At 60.3% G+C, this 21,315-nt stretch overlaps 1 protein-coding gene across 9 annotated transcripts in view; it reads right to left on the bottom strand.

The window, feature by feature from the left end:
- DGKZ (diacylglycerol kinase zeta) overlaps nt 1-21,315 on the bottom strand; it is a 44,184-nt gene that overhangs the window by 8,380 nt on the left and 14,489 nt on the right. For 3 of the 9 annotated variants that reach the window (XM_061152713.1, XM_061152733.1, XM_061152741.1), the window contains exons 2-13: nt 4,630-4,738; nt 4,262-4,357; nt 3,911-3,988; nt 2,543-2,599; nt 2,354-2,422; nt 1,494-1,565; nt 1,272-1,388; nt 1,094-1,165; nt 706-801; nt 376-458; nt 209-269; nt 14-127 (exon numbers count right to left, since the gene is read on the bottom strand). In XM_061152713.1, coding sequence (XP_061008696.1) covers nt 14-127; nt 209-269; nt 376-458; nt 706-801; nt 1,094-1,165; nt 1,272-1,388; nt 1,494-1,565; nt 2,354-2,422; nt 2,543-2,599; nt 3,911-3,988; nt 4,262-4,357; nt 4,630-4,738 — 1,024 coding nt within the window. Of the gene's footprint in view, nt 1-13; nt 128-208; nt 270-375; nt 459-705; nt 802-1,093; nt 1,166-1,271; nt 1,389-1,493; nt 1,566-2,353; nt 2,423-2,542; nt 2,600-3,910; nt 3,989-4,261; nt 4,358-4,629; nt 4,739-5,018; nt 8,737-10,921; nt 11,050-21,315 lie in introns of those variants that run through there. The other 6 variants (XM_061152723.1, XM_061152751.1, XM_061152703.1 and 3 more) reach the window with 5 other exon arrangements.

Genomic DNA, 21,315 nt, shown 5'->3' with positions numbered 1-21,315 from the left:
CGTGGGCGCTCACCCCGCCCCAGTTGAGGGTGCGGGCCAGGTCATTGCCAGTGCCCAGGGGCAGGATGGCGACGGGCGGTGGCGGCTTCAAGCGCAGCTGGTCCAGGGTGGAGAGGATCCAGCCGACCTGGAGCGGGCAGAGCGGAGGCGGCCAGGTCAGAGTGGGCAGCCCTGGCCTGGCCCAGCCGGGGAGGGCAGGAATACTCACTGTGCCATCGCCCCCGCAGGCCAGGATCCGCAGGTTGTGCACCCGGCGGTACATCTCCAGCCTGGGGTCAGAGGATGGGCACCGGGTCAGGGTCCGTGAGCCGCACCCCGAGAGCGCGCCAGGCCAGCCCTTGCCACGGTCCCCACAGAGCCCTGGCAGGTACTTACGCCTCCCTGGGCCCTCCCTGGCTCAGGTCAAAGACTTGCCGGGGATTCAGATACCAGAGGAAGGACTGTATGATCTTGGCACCCTGCGGGAGACCAGGAACGGACAGGGAAAGTGGGGAGGCAGTCAGGGGTGGTGGGCTGAGGTGGGAAGCGCGTGGCTGTGGGAACCCGGCCCAGGAAGAGGCAAGAGGTGGAGATAGAAGGGGATTTTCTCAGCATCATGGGGCAGAAGCTGACCTGGGGACCTGGGAACACCTGCTGGGGGGAGGGGCTGAGCTAGACCCCACCCCTTCCCCAAGGCTCTCAGAGGAGACGGGATGCTGTGCGTACCTGGTTGCCCCCACTCTTGGGGTTCACAAACACCAGCAGGGGCTTCATGAGGGGGGACGGGGTAGGCCTGATGATGAAGGGTCTCCAGCGGCCCTCCTTGGAGACAGAGAGAGCCTATAAGGCTGGTTCCCGCTCTGGTGGACCCTCACCCTGTCCTCCGTGCCCCGGGTGCCCCCGTGAGTATCACCGGGGAGTCAGACCTCACAGTGGGCCTGGCCCCAGAGGAGGACCTGACCTCTCACCCTGCTTGGGGGCCCCAGAGCTCAAACTGACCCAGCAACAGCTGAGCTGGCAGCAGCATCAGCTCCAGGCGGGGGCTCAGGGTCCCAAGAAACAGGCCCTCCTCTCCTGTTCCCCTTCCCACTGCCCGCCTGGTCCCACGTCTAACCTCAGGCCCTTTCTTGCTAGACTTCCTCTTGAAGGATGCTCTCTTTTTCTTCTTGCTGGCTTTGAGGGTGTTCTGCGAGGGAAGTGGGGGTGTGGGTGACAAAGCGGTTGAGGCTAGGGTGGCTGGCAGACCCTAGGGGTGGCGGGGGTTGGGGTGTCCTGGCACAGGCGGGACTCACCTGGGGCCTGCGGGCCCGGAGGATCCAGGTGGGGGGGATGACCACAGCGGCGTGGACCCCCAGGGAGCACGGCTCCTCGATCTGCTGCAGCATGAAGCAGGACACCTTGCTGTGGTACTGGAGGGGGCGGGGGGCGGGGCTGAGCTGGGCCCGGCCGAGACCTGCGGCCCGGACCCTGCGCAGCCCCGGGGGACAGCCTGCGGGCAGGGGAGCGGCACTCACTGCTTGCTTGCACCAGGAGCAGCTGATGGCCACGATCTCCTTGCTGTGGAAGGTGAACTTCTGCTGGAAGCCCTGGGGTGCAGAGGGTGGTGAGGGCCCCTGGGGCTGGGCCCAGAGCAGCAGGCCCGGCCCCTTTCTGCTGCCAACGTCTCTCTGCCCAGGGCAACTGAGCACTTATTTTTTTTTTTTTAAAGAAAAGAACTATAAAAGGAGGCCCTAGTGTCATGGGGGCTGAGCCAGACTGGGTCTCTGAAGTGAGCTGCACCATCTGCTGGAAAGGGGTCCAGAGATAACTCCTGCCTAACTCCGGTCCCTCCTTCCCAACCCAGGCTCTCAAAGCTGTGTGCGGCAACCATCAGAGTCGTTCCCTGTCCGTCCTCCGCGGGCTCACCGCAGGGCCTACTGTGCCCGACGTGCTGGACACTCAAGGTGGACCGACAGAGGAGGGACAAGACCCCTAGACCTCTCAGAGCCTGAACTTCCTGGGGGATGGGACTGGGGGGGACAAGACAGCTCAGTGAAACCTGGGCCGCTGTGGGGCGTGCTTGGGAGGGCTCTGCAGCCTGGAGGACAGGGACCTGTGCTGGGCACCCGGAGGCCCTCCACATGCGCCGGCTGAGCTGGCGAGGGAAAAAGCCTCCATGCTTCTCGAAGGGCTTGCTCACAGCTTCCGGGCAGTCCAGACACGCTGCTCTTGGAGGAGGCGGCTTTCCTCCCTGCTCTCCCGCTCTGCCCAGGCACCCGGGGGTTCTGGGACTGAGCAGGCGCGGCAGCCAGAGAGCATGGGCCCGGGACTCTGCGTGGTTGGGGCGGCACGGGGCTGCCGGGACCAGGACCGGCTTGCTTGGGCGGGCCCTCACCTTCCCACAGTGCCGACACTTGCCATCCTGGCGCCGCCGGTGTACCCAATGGTGCCGCACGAAGGTTGGCTGGCAGAGGAGAGGAGAGAAACTGCGATGAGTGAGGGGTGGAAGCCTGGTGACGCCCTGGAGTCACTGCCGAGGGGCCCGCTCAGGAGACCCGGGGCCCTAACAACCCTGGGCGCTTACCTCACGGACGTTCCTGGAGCCCGATTCACGGAAGGATGGCTTACAGCGGAAATTTATCTGTGGAACACGCAGTGACCACCAAAACGTCAGAACCGCCCTTCGTGGGGTCAGGCACGTGGCCACCCCCTTCAGAAGGTGTCACTCGGAGGCATCCTCACAAAGGAGGGAAGAGGCCTCCCGGCATCCGGGGAGCCCTGAGAACGCCAGACACCTCTTCTCAGAAGCCCTCCGGCATCCCTCCTCCTTTCCATTAGCCAGAGGGAAGCTCCCTTCCACTGCCCAGTCTTCCGGGATGAGGGAGACAGCAAGTTCTGTGTCTGTCTTCCCCGCTAAACCTGCAGCAAGGCTGACTGGTCCTGTAATCTTCCTTGCCCTCCAGCTCTCCCAACTCAGGTACCTGCAGGCAACCCAGTGCATGCTTGGGGACTGGGCCTTGGAGACCGTCAGCCCATCTGTGGAGCCCTGGTTTATCTCCACCTTAGGCCAGTGTGATCGATCTACAGGACTTGGGGCTACATGCGTGTCTGTTTTCCTCCGGGCCCCTGCTTCAGTCCTCAGAAAACTGTAGGGAAACTTCACTGTACAGAGTTGGGGAGAAGGGGAAGCCGTCTACGTTAGCCTCGTTCAAGCCATTCCTGGTCCTACAGGATTTCTCTTACGCTGGTCTGGGCTTCTGCTGGTGGGGAGTCCTGCAGGGTCATGGCAGCCGCCACCCCCCAGCCTGGACCCACTCACCCAGCTGTCCTTCTCTCTCCCTCCCTAGAAGCACGGGGGCCCAAATGCGCCCCCAGCTGCAGCCACTCCATGGACACTGGTCCCCGGGAAAAGGTCTTTACAGCTGCGGCGTGGAGGGAACGGAGCCAGGCTTCAGTGCCCACACAGGACTGGCCCAGACAGAGCCGAGGTACGAAGCTTCAGCAAGGCACAGCCCCTTCTAAGTGTTAGTTTGGGAACTGATGAAAAATGGCATCTCAGCCAGCATTCGTGACTTCATCTTGTCGAGTAACAGTCTTATGAACCTCGCTCTGCGCCAGGCTTGTTCTGAGCAGCGGGGACACAGCAGCAGATGAAGGGGGAGCCGGGGTGCAAACGCAGGCACTACGGCTCCAGGGTCCTTAGCTTTTTCACAACGACACGCACTGAGGCACCCCGGCCGGTGGTGTTTGTGTGACGTGAACACGTGTGTACAGAGAGGCACCCCTGGCCGGCGGTGTTTGTGTGACGTGAACACGCGTGTACAGAGAGGCACCCCTGGCCGGCGGTGTTTGTGTGATGTGAACACGCGTGTATAGAGACCCGGGCGTGAGTGCCGTGAGGGCTTCAGCACCCCGAGGGGAGGGGCAGGAAAGCCTGCGCAGCCACGCTCACCTTCTCCAGCTGCTCGATGCAGGGCGTGTGGACCACAATCTTGCAGGCTGCGCATTTTCTCCGGGACACTGACTTCTGCTGTGGGAAACAGAAGGTCCCTGAGGCACCGGCTAACCCTGGCCCGGGTGCTGCCCTGCGCCTGCCCCGGCACAGCTGCGCTGGGAGAGCACTGTGGAGCCCCAGCCCTGGCTTCAGGCTCCAGTCCCGTCCCTCTGGCCGTCGGGGGGCAGGCCCCCCCGGGGCGGCTCAGGTGAGAGCCTCGTTCCCACCTGCCCCTGGGACGGCCGGCCTACAGGGCTCGAGACCCGGCTCCACCACCAGGGGGCAGCATGCCGCACCCCGCTCACGCACCAGCATCTTGGCCACGCAGTACTGCTCTCCGACGTAGCAGAAGTCCCCGGACACGTTGGTCTCGAACCAGATGTGCTCCCCATACGTCGCAGACTCCTGCAGGACGGGAGAGCACGCTCAGCGTACGCCTGCTGCGCCCCACCTACCGTCCCTCTCCCAAGACAAACCTGCTCCCGCCCCCACAGTCTACTTCACGGCATCCTGTTCTCCCCACTGTTGGCTTCAAGGCTTGGCTCGAACGTGGCCACCCTAGGAGGTCTGCCCTGACCCCACAGATCCATGGGCTCCCCTTGCAGCCGCCCGCAGGACCTCCGACCCCCCGCGAGGGACTGGTCCCCATCGACCCCTCCCAGCTCCCGGCCACTCACACTCCAGTCCACAGTGCTCCGGATCTGCCTCTCGGGCTCGCTACACGGGGCCCCGGGAGCAGGAGGGGGGGGTGCCAGGTGCTGGAGGCCCGACTTGGTGATGGCTTTCCTGCGGAGGAGGCGGCGGCTGAGGCCAGCTGGGCGCACAGCTTCCTTCCCTTGCCTGGGATCTCTGCCTTCACCTTGACCTCAATCCCGGGTCAAGGCAGGAAGGGCAGAGGAGGCCCCCAGGAGGCCCCCCGGCTCTGAGAAGATCCCCGAGGAGACTGGACTCTCCTCGCAGTCCTGCTGGCTTCCGAGCCTGGCCCAGAGCTGCTCCCGAGCCAGGGGCCCCCGGGCCAGCCCCCCGGAGGTCACACCACTGCCCTGCTGGCTGCAGCTATACCTACGCAAGCAGGGCACTCCAGGTCTGGGGTCCGGCTGACTTGCGCCGCAGGGCTACCTGGCGCCGGCGGGACAGCGGGCGCACGCGGGTGGGCATCCCGGGGCCGGCTGCGGTGCCCGAGGCTCTTCGACCCCCTGGGCTGGGGTGCTGCCCCACGGGCCGTGGCTGGCTGAGGCGCCGGTAGTGACCGTGCAGGCCCCAGAGTGCGTGGTCTTTCACCACATCTGCGGGCAGCAGGTGGGAGGAGCCCCGGCGCCGGCGCCAGCGCGGCACGGGCAGCGCGCCGCGGGGCGGGGGCGGCCCTGGGGTCCCGGGGCCCGGCTGGGCAGCGCTCAGTGGTGCAGCCCTTACATCCTCCTTCTGCAAGCCCTCCTCCTCCTCCATGCCCACGAGCCCGGCCAACAGCAGGGGTGCCACCAGAAGCCGGGGCGCCACCACGGCCGGCTGCGGCGGGCTGGGCACCTCCTCCACAGCGAAGCGGGGGTTGCAGGCTGGGGGTGCGGTGCTGGAGCGCCGGCGGCGGCCGGGGACCGGGGCCCCCACCCCGCAGACCAGGAGGCAGCCCTGGAGCTGTGCGCTGGAGCGCCGCCGCTGTGCCAGCGAGGAGGAGGCCTGCCCCGCCGGCGAGCGGCGCCGGGCCTTGCCCGTGAGCAGCCCCACGCCGCTGGGCCGCCGCGTCCCCTCTCCAGGGCCCTGCGCCTTCCGCTGGAAGTGTCTCTTAATGAAGGTCTCCATGGCAGGGGCGGGTGGGTGGCTGTTGGGTACAGAGACCGGGAACATCAGGAGCCAGGCCAGGCCGGGGCCCATCCCAGGTCCAGGCGCCCAGTCTCAGCCTCTGCCCCTGGGGCAGAGAAGGGACACTTGGGAGGAAATGGGGGTGTTCTGTGGCCTCTGAGCCCCTTAAACGGGGAGTCTGAGGGTACCAGAAGACCCAGCGGGGAGCCCACACTCATCGCTGTTGGATACACTGGTGCTCCCCAATTCCGCCCCATTGCAGCCGCAGGAGCGCTGGGGAGGAGGGGTTGCCAGCTACCCTTCTGGGTTCCCCTGTCCAGGCACCAAGATCCCCAAAGCTCTGGCCTAAAGGACTTCAAGTCCCTTGCCTGAAGCTGATGGAAAGGAAAAGAGAAAGGAAGCCGGGAGCCTGGAGACAACAGACTGAGGGGCTGTTGTTTAGCTGCTCAGTCTTGTCTGACTCTTTGCAACCCCATGGACTGCAGCACACTAGGCTTCCCTGTCCTTCACCATCTCCTGGGGCTTGCTCAAACTCATGTCTGTTGAGTCCGTGATGCCATCCCACCATTTCATCCTGCCTTCTATCTTTCCTAGCATCAGGGTATTTTCTAATGCGTCAGCTCTTTGCATCTTGTGGTCAAAGTATTGCAGCTTCAGCTTCAGCATCCGTCCTTCCAATGAATATTCAGTATTGATTTCCACAGTCAATCACAGAAAACTAATCAAACTGATCACATGGATCACAACCTTGTCCAGCTCAATGAAACTATGAGCCATGCCGTGTAGGGCCACCCAAGTCATGGTGGAGAGTTCTGACAAAACATGGTTCACTGGGGAAAGGGGAATGGCAAACCGCTTTAGTATTCTTGCCTTGGGAACCCCGTGAACAGCATGAAAAGGCAGAAAGATGTGACACTGAGGGGCTGAGGGCAAGGCTTCTCCTCTCCTTGGGCAGGTTAGGCTTAGGTGTCCCTTCCTGGGACACGCCACAAAGCAAGGCATGGTAAGAAAATGAGGCTCTCTGAAAGGAAATTCAGCCCTGCTACGATCCCCAGACTCGGGGCCAGGCTGAGCGTGGCCCCAGAAAGGGAGAGCATCTGACATCTGCCTCGGGGTGGAAGGCCCCTGGGAACTCACCCCACGCCCCTGCCTGAGAACCGGAGGGGCAGCTGCACAGGGCGGGGAGAGAAGCCACCGGAGGGCCTTTGTGCGGGGAGCCATGAGAGCCACGAGCGCGCCTCTGGGCTGTGTGGGTGCGCTCCTGCTCCAAGGGGCTGACGGGAGCACTTCCCGGGCCCCACCTTTCTGAAGAGGCCCAGGATGGACAGCCCATGTGTGACAGTGCTGGACGATGTCTGAAAACCCTTCCAGTCTGGCTGCTGAGGGAGCCCGTGAACTGCACCTTGACCTAGGGGCCAAGACCCAAAGCCCCAACGCTCAGAATCCCAACACTAAGCTACCCGGAGCGCCGTCCTGCAGGAGTCCTGGGGACCATGCTTGCTCGAGCCATCCTCCCTTGACCTGGTCTGAGCACGGGCTGATTCCTTCGCCAGCTCGTCTGCCCCGTCGCCCCTTCTGCACAGGCCGAGGGGAGCACGTGCACTCTTACCCCTCCTAACATGGGGAAAGGGCACGGAGCCTGGTGTGCTTCACGGGGGCCATGCCTCCAGAGGGCCCAGGGACACCTGTGCCCACCATCAGGTACTCTCCTGGGCTCTGGCAGCCACAGGGAGGTCTGAGTCACAGCCATGGGACCCCTGCCTGCGGCTGACAGGAGAGACATTCGTGTCAGCTGTGGGCCTGAGGGTGGAGGATGGGCTTGAGGAATCCGGGCTGGGCTGCGTGGCCAGCGCCTACCCCTCCCGTTCCCGCCTCCATCTGCTACTGCCCTGGTTGGCTTCCCTGGCGGCTCAGACAGTAAAGCATCTGCCTACAATGTGGGAGACCCGGGTTTGATCCCTGGGTCGGGAAGATCCCCTGGAGAAGGAAATGCTAACCCACTTCAGTACTCTTGCCTGGAACATCCCATGGACAGAGGAGCCTGGTAGGTTACAGTCCATGGGGTCGCAGAGTCGGACATGACTGAGCAACTTCACTTCACTTGGGGGCCAGGGCAGGCAGTGTCAGGGCCAGGGCCAGGGCTATGGACACGTGCAGGGGTACTGACATGGAAGCAGCCATGCCTGCAGAAGCAGTGTTGGGGGCTGCCGGGCTCCAGAGCTCTGCCGCTTACGATCTGCCAGCCTCTGCAGGTAACAGGGAGGATGGCAGAAGAGCTCCTGATTTCCGCCTAAAATCAGTGCTGTCCCGCCGGACATTTGCTGAGTGCCCACGCGTGTCAGGCAGGGTACTAAGTCCTTGGCAAACATGTGCATGTGGTTTTATAAACCACAGCACCCTAAAGAATAGATACTGTATCATGCCTGGCTCCTGATGAGAGACTAAGGAGATAACTAGCCCAACGTGCACAGCTAGTCCGTGTGGAGCTGGGGCTGGAACCCACCTCGACCTGAGGGCAAAGCCTGGTTTGAGCTGGGACTCAGGTGCCATAATGACAACAGTAGTCTATCTGCCCATCACCCACTACGTGACAAGCGCCTTCACTCATCATCTCGCTCGCTCCTAACTACCACCCCTGAGGCAGGCAGGATCAATGGCTCCGTGACAGAGAGGAGGAAACCGGCTTGAGATCAGGCCCAGGCTCCAAGGTCGCACGGCTGGTCACGGGCAGGAGCGGGACCTGAACTCAGGTCCGCCTGATGCAGGGTCTGCACCGCGCCCAGCAGAAGGAGCCTGGAGGCCCAGCGGCCTGCTGCGGCCAGGGGCCCTGGCTTGCCAGCACTGCCCCAGGGTGTCAGCTTTCCCCGCCCGCCCGGTCAGGCCGCCCTGTGACAGCTGCCCAGCCTGGAGGAGATTAGTCACCCGAACACACCGCCTGATGCGAGTGTCACCCAGAAAACAAAAGGCCACAGTCACTGGGGGGGAGGTGCGGCAGGCGCCCTGTGGGTGGCGGAGAGGGTGGACCCTGCCGGCTGCCCAGCCCCGCGCCTGTGCCAAGAGGGGCTGGGGGGAGGCAGAGAGGCCTTGCAGCTCACCTGCCTCAGGAGACGGGGGCGACTTAGAGGTGCTCCCCCCACGCCTGGGTCCCCAGCGGGCCCGGGGGTCACCGCCAGCGGGGGCGGGGTGGGCCAGGCCGGTGCCGCGTGACCTCCTGCGAAGCCGCTCCCACTCGGGCCTCAGTCTCCTTGTCGGTCGGAGGAGGCTGTCAGCTGGCTGATCTGACGGTTTATGACAAGCTCTCCTCTAAGGCGACCACGCCTCTGCGCTCTGACACCCCCTCCCCCCCGGGGCCCAGGCTTCCTGTTCCTCTGGTCGCCATAGAAACCTCAGTCCTCTGGTCAGCAAAGGCCTGACTCCTGACTTCCTATCTCGGCCCAGGCCTCTCCTGGGTCTGCTCCGAGGCCCGGCGTGCTCTCAGGCCTGCCCCGGACTCTCCTCTGCCTGCGCCTGCAGCCTCTGCCCACGGCACGGCCCTGGGCGGCAGCTTCCTCTCACCTCACGCTCTGTCAGCTTCCACACACCACACTCAGTAGTGTAAAGGTCACCGGAGGAGGCCCCGCAGGGCTCTGACACCAACGGCGGGGCAAAAATGGCTGCCCTCAGCCTCCTGGGCGGGGGGCCCGGGGGGAAGCCTGTCACACCCGGAGCGGGTGGGCTGGGAAAGGACTCGGGGGCCCCGTCGACGTCCAGCGGGCTGCTAGGAGCCTGGGGAGGAGGACAGAGGGTGCTGTGGCAGACGGGCACGGTGATAGCTGGCGGGGCACCCCTGGGGAACAGCAGACAGTGCGGCTGCAGGTGGCCAAGCTCAGGCAGCTGCCCGGGGTGAGTGGACACAAGTGCCCCAGCCCCATCAGCTGCTGGCTGGGAAGGACAGGGCTCCTCATCTCCCAGTTAGACCGGCTCACGCTATGTTAGCTTCAAGCTTTGGAATCCTCTATCTGCCACTGCTTTCTTGGGTTGAACGACTAACCTTTTGGAGCCTCCATTTTCTCATCTGCAAAACAGGGCTGAAACGACCTAGTCCAGAGGCTCTGATATGAGAGAGGTTCGGATGACATAACAGTAGAGAGTACCTGCCGACAGCCGGCAGAGAGGAGGGGCTTGGCAGGGCCTACACCCACAGCAGACACCTGGGCATGTGGTCGTGCCACCGACTGGAGTCTGTCTCTGCTCCCAGGTGGCTCAGAGGTAAAGAACCCGCCAGCCACAGCAGGAGACGTAAGAAACGTGGGTTCGATCCCTGGGATGGGAAGATCCCCTGGAGCAGGGCATGGCAACCCACTCCAGTATTCTTGCCTGCAGAATCCCATGGATGGAGGAGCCTGGTGGACTACAGTCCACGGGGTCATCAAAAGTCAGATACATCTGAGCATGCACGCACGGTGCAGGTAGGAGCCCAGAAAGGGAAGCAGGAGTAGCCAGGATGGCCACCACCCATCATATGAGGAACACAGCTTGGCAGCCTGGGCTGCGTGGGGGGTCTGCTCACGCTGGAACGAATGCCCTCTGCGCCTGGCACCAGACTGGGCCCCCAGGGACTGCTCTGCCTCCCGGGGTGCTGGCACAGGCCACCCTGTGGGATTCAGCCAGAGCGGCCATTCCACACTGAGTGGGCCCCCTGCCCCGTGTCCTGCTGAAGGTGGCAACGGGGCACAGCGGTCACCTCCAGCAGCCCCACAACAGGGCCTGCAGGTCAGAATCCGCCCCAGCGGCTCTGCTCCCCCAGCGCCAAGGCTGAGGTCGAGGGGAGGGGGTGGGGATGGCTGGAAGAGAGGCCTGCCTGGGGGCTGCTGAGGCAGGGTGCCCAGGTCTCCACTCACTAAGGAGAGCCTGCCAAAACCAAACCGAAGCAAACTTCACAGTGGGAGAGGTGGGCCAGAGCTGCGCGGTACAGGGGGGCGACTAGGCCAGTCATGTTGACCACGACGGGGTCTGCCCTGGCTCGGGGACAGCAGCTCAGACCCCCACCCCTTCCCATTCCCTTTCCATCAGCTCCAGGAGCCTGGTCTGGGGACAGCAGTGCCTGGGGGACCCTGCCCCCCAACCCTACCCCGACAGGTCCAAGAGGGAGGAAGCAGAAGGCAAGGGAGGGTTGAGGGAAGCCCCTTTGACCTGATCTGGAAGGCAGGGTGGCAGGCGGGAGGTGCCCTCAGGTGGCAGGCAGAGCGGGCGGGTGGGGGCCCGGGTCCCCGTGGGCAGGCGAGCCCCGCTGCAGCGCCAGCTCCGGGCTGCAGGCCTCCGGCTGAGCAAGTCCTAGTTTGGAGAGCGAGCTGCTGAGGCTGCTCCTCTGCCCCCTCCCCCTCCCTACCCGCCTCCCCGCCCCCCCCCCCCCCCCCCCCAGCCTGAGACAGCCGTTATGAAAATAACCCGATTGGTAACCGACTGCACTTCCTCTCCCAGCAGAGCAAGCAGGCAGCGGCTGCTGGGCGGGCGGCCGGGCGGGCACACATGGGCGCAAGCCTGGCTTCCAGGCTTCTCTTCCCAACGTCCCCAGAGGCTGGCAGGGCAACAGCCCAGGAGCCTGCCCTCCATCCAGCCAGCCCGGTCAAAAGCACAGCCCCCGTCTCAGCTCCAGGAAGGCGGGGGTGGGGGGGGGTGAGACGTGGCGGGGGTCACCCTACACCCTCTAGCTCCCCGTGGACAGGTTTTTCCGGGGTCTGGGGAAAGCATCTGAGACAGCTACGCACCGGCCTCCAGACAAAATAACCACAGAAACAAATATCTTGTGGAGTGTTTCACAACTTACATGGCACTTTTTCACAAGGTTTAGCAGACGGGAGGCTTGTAACTCCCCCTCTGCAAGTGACATTTCGGTCCCAGCTGAGCCACCGGGGCACCTGAGGCTTGAGGAGGCCGTCACTGCCCACAGCTCTGAAGGGCTGAGCCGGGCCGCCAGATCCTGGGTGTCGCAGCCCTGCCAGGGGGCCTGTCGGGTCCAGAAGAAGCCGGTCCACGTCACACCCACCCAGCCCAGCATGCCAACCCTCAGTTTACACTCCTGGCCCTCAGAATCTAGAGCACCAGCTCTCCAACATCCTGGTTCTAGGACCCCCTTATATTCTTACAAATTACTGAAGATCCCCAAAAGGTGTTCTTTGAGAGTTACAGCTATTAACGTTGACCATATTAGCTTCCGTGGTGGCTCAGATGGTGGAGAATCTGACTGCAATGCAGGAGAGAGACCTGGGTTCGATCCCTGGGTTGGGAAGATCCCCTGGAGAAGAGAATGGCAACCCACTCCAGTATTCTGGCCTGGAGAATTCCATGGACAGTGGCTATAGTCCATGGGGTCACAAAGAGTGGGACATGACTGAGCAACTAACACTTTCACTTTTTCATATTAGAAATCAACATTGAGAAATGTTTAAAATACTATTTATTCATTTAAAATATATTAAAATATTATTAAAAACAATAAGCCCAGTATGTTAATATAAATAACACATTTTTATGGAAAATAAGCTCTATCTTCCAACACAAAAAGGTAGCGACAACAGTGGCATGTTTAAATTCTGTAAATCTCTAATGTCTAGCTTAATAGAAGACATCTGGATTCTAATATCTGCCTCTGCAGGCAATCTGTTGTGATATGTTAATTTGGCTGAAGTATATGAAGAAAATTCTGCCTCATACTGACAAGTAATAAGAAAAGGAAAGAGTATTTTAATAGCCCTTTCAGGCAATTACAGATATTCTTCTCTACTACTATACCAAAATATCACAAGTGGTAGTTTCTTAAAGGTTAGTGGTTATGTGGGATCTGAAATGTTATCAGTGAACTTTTCACTGGTCTATCTTGCATTCTGAATTTTGAAACATTAAGCACTGGTCACTGGAAAACATCGGTTTACTGACTTAGGCGGATCTCCAGATACTGGAACGAGGTTTCCAAAATTCTAATTTTCGCTCAAAAGCTGAAATTTTGTCAACAGCAGCAAACACTGTTTTTGAAGTGACAAGCTCACTTCATTCTTTTTTGAGAAAATGTCTGCTAAACATCCAAGTTTAAAGGGTTTTTGTCTGTCAGGTGTCCTTTCAAGCTAAAATGGTGTTCCTTTAAAAAAAAAAAAGTGACTAGTAGGGCCTGCAACTCAGTCATAAAAGTGCTCTTCAAGACAACCATCAAAGTTCGGTTTGCAGCAAAAGTGCCTCATGTATATTTCACATTTCTTCATACAGTATTTTTTAAAATGTACACTCAAGGATCCAGGCTTTATAAAATTGATATATTTATGGCATTTTTTGTTGTTGTTGCCGTGAGTGTGAAGAATACAGTGGCTATGCGTTTACGATGGGGCCACTGCCTTGGTGTATGCCAAGGTTCCAATGGCTTTACCATTGCTTTTAGACCACGTTTTACCACCACTGCTTCTACACCATGAGTCCCAATATCAACCCTGCGAAAAGGACATAAACCAGGGCAGCTTTGAAAGTATTATCATGAAAATAGTTTTGATCCCAACGATCCCCTGAAAGGGTCAAGGGCACCCCCAGGACCATACTTTGGGAACCCCTGATTCAGAATGAATTCTAAAGCCTCTAGCCTAGCAAGCGTGCTTCTGCAGAGCGCCACTAATGCAGCCTCCCATGCACTGACGCAGCCCTTGGTTCTACCCAAGGCTCTTCTCTGCCCCGTGATCTGGCTGAGCTCGAGCTCACTGCTGTGTCCTGGCCCACACACACCTTCTGCCTGGGACACTGGCCTCCTTCCCCACCCCGTATCACAATCCCACCTGCTGGCAGCTGCCCCAGCCAACAGGGCATTACTGCCCCGAATGACTCCACAGCGCCCACCTGGCTGCCCTGCCACGGGACCCCTGGAGGTCCGCACCCGCTCAGATCTGTCTGTCTCGCTCCTCCTGCCCACCGGACAAGCCCCTGGCTGGGGGTGGGGTGGGGGGAGGGCAGGGGCCATGCCCAGCACGGAGTCTGGCAGCGCGTCCAGTGTTTACCACTGATCAGCTGAGGAGGAAGGAACTGGGAATTCCGTGGGGCAGGGACCAGTTAAGGGAACGGGAGGGCTTCCTCTACCTCAGGTACCGCACCCGAGGGCTGACCACAAGGGCCGCCTACTTCTCTGCGCTGGGCCCAGGGGGATGGTGGCAGCCGTTGTCCTTAGCAGCTGCGGCCCTCTCCTCTCCAGAGGACCCAGGTGGTGACAGCTGGGGCTCCTCTCCCAAAGGGGTGCCTCCGCCCCCTCCACGCTCCCCAAGATGAGACCTGGGCCACAGGGATTGGTGCCACGCGGTCACCAGCTGAGGATGTGGGCGCGGGGTGGGGGTAGGAGAGTGGCTGCCTCAGATGTCGGGGGGCCCCAGCTCTGAGCTCCTTGCTGAAACATCCCCAGTCTCTCTGTCTCCTTCCACCCTGAGTCCCTGTCTCAGGGCCTGGCTCCCGGGAGGCCCTGGACAAACGTTTGTGGAATTAATGTCTGACTCATTCCTTCAGAGCCTCCCCTCCAAGCCAGCCTCCCGCTGTCACCAGACTTCACCTTCAAGTGCCCACCTATCTTTCAGTGGCTCTCTACTGCCAGGGAACAGAAAGCAGACGTGGGTCTGGCTGTCAACAGGCTTCTCAGCCTCCTCTCCCATTTCTCCTTCATACTTTTTACTTCACAAATACACACCTCACTATGTACCAGACACGGTCCTAAGTGTTTTACAAATACTATCTCTTTTCATGTCATAAAAAGTAATATCATCTACATTTTACAGACCAGGAAATTGAGGGACAAAGAGACTGAATAACTTGCTTGTGATCACGCAGCCAGGGAGGGGCAGGGTTGGGGTTCCGACCCAGAAGCCTGCCCTGGGTTTACGCTCTCACTCCCCCCCTCCACCCCTAGGTGCTTCTGTCAGTCAGCATGCGGGGGTCTCTTCCTGTCTGTCTGGGTGGCACTTGGCAGCCTCTCTGCCTGGGACACCCTTCCTTCCCTTCTGCTCAGCGAGCTCTCCCTCATCTTTTGCCCTCTCCTCCTTTCAGGGCTGGCTCAGATACCGGCTCTGCCGGAAAGTTCTCCCCAACCTCCTCTCCCAGGGGGTTAGCTGCTCCCACGCTCAGGTCCTCCCTTGGCTATTCTGGGCCATTGGTGCTGGCTTATGACTCAGTATCCCCCACCAGCCCATGTGCCCCCGGGACCACGTGTTGCTCTTAAGTGCATCCCCAGGGTCCGGAAGCGCCGGACGTGGTTTGCAGAGTGAATGGAGAGGACAGTGAACGGTCCAGGCGCAGCCTCGGGGGTCAGGCTGAGAGGGGAGCGCTCTGGGCCGGCAGTGTCCCAGTGGCCGGCCAGGTCCTGAGCCCTTTTCCTGCGAGTTGCTGGTGTGGGCTGAGCTCGTGTCTCAGAAGCAATGGGTGAAACCGATCCCTGATGGGGATGCCGATACGCCTCCCTCTGCCTCTCTCCAAGCCTTGCCGGGAGACTTTATGAAGCCCCTGCTGGCCCCCACCTCCCTCTTCTCCTGCGACCGGCCCCTCCTGTCACCTCCTGTGTCTGCAGGAGGCTGTCATTCCCCATCTGCCAGGAGCAGCATTCCACTCTTAACCCCTCATTCAAAATTTAACTCCTCTGAAATCTTCTGACTACGCTGCTTCCTCCTCCTCCATCCATGAGAAGATCTTAGAATCGGCTGTCAGCACCCTCCCCACCCCCGGACCCGGGCCCTGCTCTACTTCCCAGGCTTTCTGCACTCCATACAGAGTTTTTTTTTTTTTTTTTTTTCCTGCACCTACAAGCTCCCTGAGAGGTTACCAGGGTCAAAGGTCTTTTCTAAGGATTTGTACTCAAAAGGTCCAGATGGATTCTTCCTCTGACCAGCGATGCAACCTCAAGCCAAGTCTCTTACCCTGGCTGGGCCTCAATTTCCCCAACAGATTAAGGGGGATAACACCGTCTTGTCTTCCTCAGGGCGCTACTGCAGACTTGAAAGAAAAAGTGTTCATGGTAACCCATTCCTCAGTTTACCAAAACTTTAAAGACAGAAAGTAACTCCAGAGGCCTAAAAATCAGAACAGCCACTCTGGAGCATCATTTGGCTACAACTATCAAAGCGGATGCAGATTCGATCCCTGGGTCGGGAAGATCCCTGGAAGAGGAAATGGCAAAGCGTTCCAGTATTCTTGCCTGGGAAACCCCACAGACAGAGGAGCCTGGTGGGCTACAGTCCATGGGGTTGCAAAAGAGTCGAATGTGACTGAGTGACTAAATAACAACAAATCAAAGCTGAAGACACACTGCCCTGCAACCAAGCACGCCAGTGGACAGAACGCACAAGGAGTCTTGGACCAGCACCGCCTCTGAAGGATTACCTGCAATGGAAGAAAACCTGCCAACAACCTAAATGTCCATCAACAGGAGACTGGGTAAATAAGCTGCTGGACAGTTAAAAGAGGAATAGTATGTGGCAATTAAGACAGGTTCATGCTAGAGCTCAGGTTTCAAGATGGTTAAATCTCCAAAACAACATGGACGGAAAAACCTAAACTCAGAATATGTACGATACACCATTTTAACTCAAAGGCAAAACCATACCAAACCGTACTATGTGTTGCTATGGATGCATATATATGCGGGGAAAAATATCTTAAAACAGGCACAAGAATCTAAACACCCCAATCAGGGCTGTGGTTTCCTCTGGGGAGGGAGACAGGGAGGCCTTCGTCTCTATCTATGGTATGTTGGTAAGATCTGGCCAAGCTAACTGGTAGGTGTTATTCTGTATACTTTCCCCGTGGCAGAATACTTAATGCTTTTAAAGAAGATTTTTACAAAATTTTTAAAAGATTTTTAAAATATATATTAAAAAAAAAAAAAAAGACCCCCAGAGGGAGAACAGCTCCTGGGGGCTGCCCGGGGTCTGTCTTCCATGGACAGGTTTCTGCCACAGCGTGGAACCCTGAGCACGCCTCACGCTATCTCATAGCAGGAGCCCCATGTCGGTGGGGCCGGAAGAGAGGTCTCCCCTGGAAGGGGAGGGCGAGTGGGTGACAGGCAGTGTCAGTGGGGTGTCTGTGTGGGCTGGGGAGCAGGAACCAGCTTGCCCCCTTTCACAACCACCCCCGCTTCAGTAAAATGTCAGCAAGCTGGGGAAGGGGGGGCGGAGAGACAGGCAAGCTGTTAACCCACAAGATGCTGGGGCGTGGGCGGTGCGGGCCCAGGCTCCTAGACAGCTATTTTGGCTCAGCCCTGGCAGGGGAGAGACCTCCGAGTGGGCGCTGTGAACGGGAGCCCGGCTAGGCGCGCACAAGGAGAGGTTCCGGAGTGGGGGGAGAGGGCCGGGGCCCCACCTCTCTTCAGACCTCTCCCCGGGAGGCCTGCTGCCCTCTGCTCCCCCAGGCCACAGGCCGCTCACTGACCCCCCGGGGCGCCTTTGAGTGTGTCCCTTGAGTCCTCTGTTCCCTGCGCTTTGAAGGCCAGATGAAAGGCCCCAGGCTTGCTCCTCCACTCAGGATCCAGCCAGGGAGCCGCAGGACCTCCTGCTTACAAACCTGGTCTCCCTGCCTGCGGGCGCCCCCGCCCCGGCCCGGCCTTGCCCTCCCAGGAGCGAGGATCCTGGTGGCAGTTCTCCCGTGGGGCTGGGGCGCTGGTCACGTGGAGGCCTTACTTCATTCCCACGCAGGACAAAGATCTCTCGCTTTAAGGAGCCCTCAAACCCCTCCTTAGGCTCTCCCAGTTTGGTGATGGGAAAATAATAGAAGCAGGGAGGGCCAGCACGTCCCAGGGCAGCCTGGTGTTTGGAAAGAGACTTGGCTTCGGGCTCCAGTGTAAACCGCGTGACGCCGGGCCGCGAGCCTCGATGGCCTCTCTGAGCCCTGAGGTCTCGTATGTAAGATGGGAATGAAATCGACTACAAGGTTGTTGGGCGGATTACAGGAAATGATGGACTTTCAAGCTTCGGGTAACCGTGACTCACCGGAGAAGGACGAGCGAGCACCTCCCAGGGGCCCCAGAGCCTCAGGTCGCCTCTGACCTGCTCTCCGCCACCGAACCCTGCCTCTGGGGTCTCAGCTGAGGAAGGGGGCCACAAAGATGGCAGGATGCAAGCTCCTCAGAGGCATCTGTCTGGTGGCTGCTCTGACCTGCCCCCTGCCACCTGAAACCACCTTCGCAGGCTCCTGCCTGTGGGACTGGAGTGCCGGGCGGGCCCTGGGCTGAGACCCTGGGGTGTGGGGAACCACACTGCACCCCTGCGTGGGGCTGACACCTGAAGGGCCCCCTGGGGCCCCCACCCCTGCGGAGGTTCAGAGGCAGCAGTTCGGTGGGGGCACCCCCCTGGAGGTGCACCCTGATCTCACCCAGGATGAGGGAGACGCTGAGCCTGGATGCAGGCGTGGGGGGTTCCCCACAGGCCCACCGAGAGAATCATTCAGCCGGCAGCAGGGAGGCGGCGAGGGTGGGCAGGCCAGAAGGTGGCAGGCTGAGGGTCTCTCAGAAGGCGGGGAGGCCTCCGGGGTCCTGGCACGGGCACAAACTGACACATTCCTGGAGTCAGGGGATGGGCACTGGAGGCCCAGATGACCCCTCGCTGGCTGCGAGACCTCAGACGCGTCCAGGCCGCTGCCCTGGGCCTCGGTCTTCAGAGGTGGAGAGGAGGTCGGGTCAGGGGACGTGGAGGCTCACGCCCAGCCTGCCTCCTGCCGCCTCCTGCCCAGCTGCGCCCTGGCGGCCAGAGTGTCAGCAGCAGGCGGCTGTGTGGGCTCACCAACAGGCCCGTGGCCCAGCGGAGGGCAGGCGAGGGGATGGCCCTGTCTCGCCCAGCCCTCGGTGGTAGCTGTCGCCCCCTTGTGTCGCTCTGGCGACACTGCAGGAAAAGTTCCCCATCGGCTCGTGGACCCGGGGAGCCTGCTTGCCTTGGCCAGAGACAGGGAGCCCACCGGGGCTTCTCCTCGGGACCAGCGCAGGCCAGGCCTCCAGGCCAGCGTGCCCACTCGCCTCCCCCTCTGCTCGAGGAGTGACTGGTAGATCCGGAGAGGGCTCCAGAAGTGGAGGAGGGCAGGCCTGCTTCTCCCTCTCCCAGGGTCACGGCTCTTCCCCTGTCCTTGCCGAGGAGGACACCCACTCTCGCACTCTCTTTTGCCAAGTGACAGTCCCGGGCAGCTCCGCATCCTGAGACCTGACCTTTCCGGACAACAGCACGGAGGAAAAAAAGTGCCAAGAGCTGCCCGCACCCCTCCCCTGCCCGTTAAGCCAGAGCTGCGGGTGCGTGGCAGCAGGGGGAAGACCAGAGGTCCCACCGGCACTCGGCGTTGTGTGTGGAGTGGGCGGTCAGGTGAGCCGACCCGCAGTTCAGATGCCGAGGCCCCTTTTTCTTCCCAAACCCGGGGCCCTGGCTCACAGCTGCCTCCCCTGGCCCCCGGGGCCGCTCCCAGAATTAGCCTGAGCAAGACAAACCACTCAGAGAGGCGCCTTTTGCACCCAGACAACCGGGCGCCAGAGCCCGGGCTCCCGCCTCTGCACGTGAGGCGTCCCTCAACACGTCCCTTCCGACCGTTGCAAAACCAGCCCCAATTGGGGCTGCTGCCGCTCAGGCCGCGGCGGGCAGCCTCCGCTGTCTGGACTCCAGGTCCAGCTCACTGGGCCCTGCATGGCAGCACCTCTAAAGGGGACCTATTGCCTCTGACCCGTCCCACAGGTGTGCTTCCTGCCCTCCGGAACGAGTGGCTTTAAGCAGGATAAAGGGCAGGGCGGGTACACCCCATGCTCGGGCTCCCATGGGCTCCGCGGGCTAAGGCTCCTTCCGTCTAGACGGATGAACGGCCAGGTAATTTCTGATGCCCCTGGGGTGCCAAACCAGTTAATCCACCAGCTGTGTGACCTGCCCGGGGTCAGGCTGCTGCCACAGGGCCAGAGGCTGGAGGACGTCCTCTGGAGGTGGGCCCTGGAAGACGAGGAGGAGGCAGTCACCTTCCCGCCCACTTCCGACTGACCACCCCTCAGGCCCTGAGGCTGAATGGTCAGGAGAGGAAAAGCCAGATGCCCTGGGTAGGGCGGGGCCTACACCTCCTCCTGGGGAGAGGCTGACGGTTCCCAGCAGGAGATGTGGAATGGAGCTGTGGCGGAGCACTGGCTCAGCCGTGAGTCTTCCTGGGCTAAATAAAAAAGGCGTGGTGGCAAACTGCTTCCCAGCTTCCAGACGGTGAACGTGTGAGAGGCTGCGGGGGGCTTTGAGGGAGATGCCAAAGAGGCTGCCAGGCGGAGACCGTCCTCCTCCTGACCACACCAGGGACAGTAAACACACAGCCCATGTACCATCGCTACCCCTCCCAAGCCCACGGCAGAGCGCTAGTGGATTCCAGACCTCTACCACTGAGCCAAGATCCAAATGCTAGGGGATTCCAGACCTCTACCATCGAGCCAAGATCCGAACAATAGTGGATTCCAGACCTCTATCATTGAGCCAAGATCTGAACGCTAGTGGATTCTAGACGTCTACCATTGAGCCAAGATCCGAATGCAGAAGACTCAGCGCAGCATCTGCAGCTGCCCAATCTATTTGCTGTCTCTCCCAGCCATGGTCTATCTGCAAAGCGGGACCCTAGGTCCCAAGGCCTGAAGTGTGTACAGGCGGTGGCGGGGTGTGTGGAAAGAAGGAAAGCAAGGTGGGGGCTGATCATCAGAGGGCGGAGGTCCAATGAGCAGCAAGAGCAGGGCTGAGGATGAGCTCAGAGCCTGAGGAAGGACGGCGGGCTGGGTTCAGCTGGGGGCAATGGGGAGTTTCACCTGAGGCTGGCAACCAGAAAGAGGGCAGGACCAGGTGATACTGTCAAAGAGGCAGCGCCACTGCAGTGCACTGTTCTCAATATCTGTCCCGCCCTGCCTCCAGTCAAAGCAAGGGGACGGTATCAGCCCCGGGGGACATCTGACTCTCTGAACTCCAGGCCTGCCAGGAGGAAGTCTTTGCCCCCGGCTGCCCTCTCCCTGACTCTACGGGGTTTTCCAAACACATTCATTTCTTTATGCCCGCTGCCCGAGCACAATGCTACCACGCAGGGAACACTCCTGCCATGTTTCCAGAGGTGCTGTTGGAGGTTCTTCTCATTCACTAACCTATCAGATCGCTTACCATCCCCAGAGGGATGTAATATGATGGCTCTCAAACTTGGAAGCACTTTAGAAACACCTGGCAAGTTTTATAAAATGCCCAGCCCCACCTGCAGACCTGATGAGTCAGACATGCCCAGGTAAGAGTTAGGAATCTGTACTTCCTAAAGGTCCTGAGATCACTGTGACGTTCTGTTTGGTAGAGAGAAAAGGATGCGGGTTTTGGAATCAGACTAGAGTTCAAACTCTGTCTCTGACTCTTAAACTTGCTGTGTGATTCTCGGCAAACTACTCATCTCTTTGAGCTTGTGTTCTGCTCATCTATAAAAACGGGAGAGGTTAATACCCATCCTGCTTATTTGAGAGACTGATGTAAAGGTACCCGTCATTCTCCCGCTTCTTTTTCTTCCTCCTGAGGGTTCGCTGCTATGTGCGCAAACCTGTGCCCTTCACGAGGGACACAGCC

The sequence above is a fragment of the Dama dama genome, chromosome 1 (genome assembly GCF_033118175.1).
Source record: "Dama dama isolate Ldn47 chromosome 1, ASM3311817v1, whole genome shotgun sequence".
NCBI classification, from domain to species: Eukaryota; Metazoa; Chordata; class Mammalia; order Artiodactyla; family Cervidae; genus Dama; species Dama dama.
Note: the sequence above shows the minus strand (reverse complement) of the source record. Positions and strands in the feature narration are given on the sequence as shown.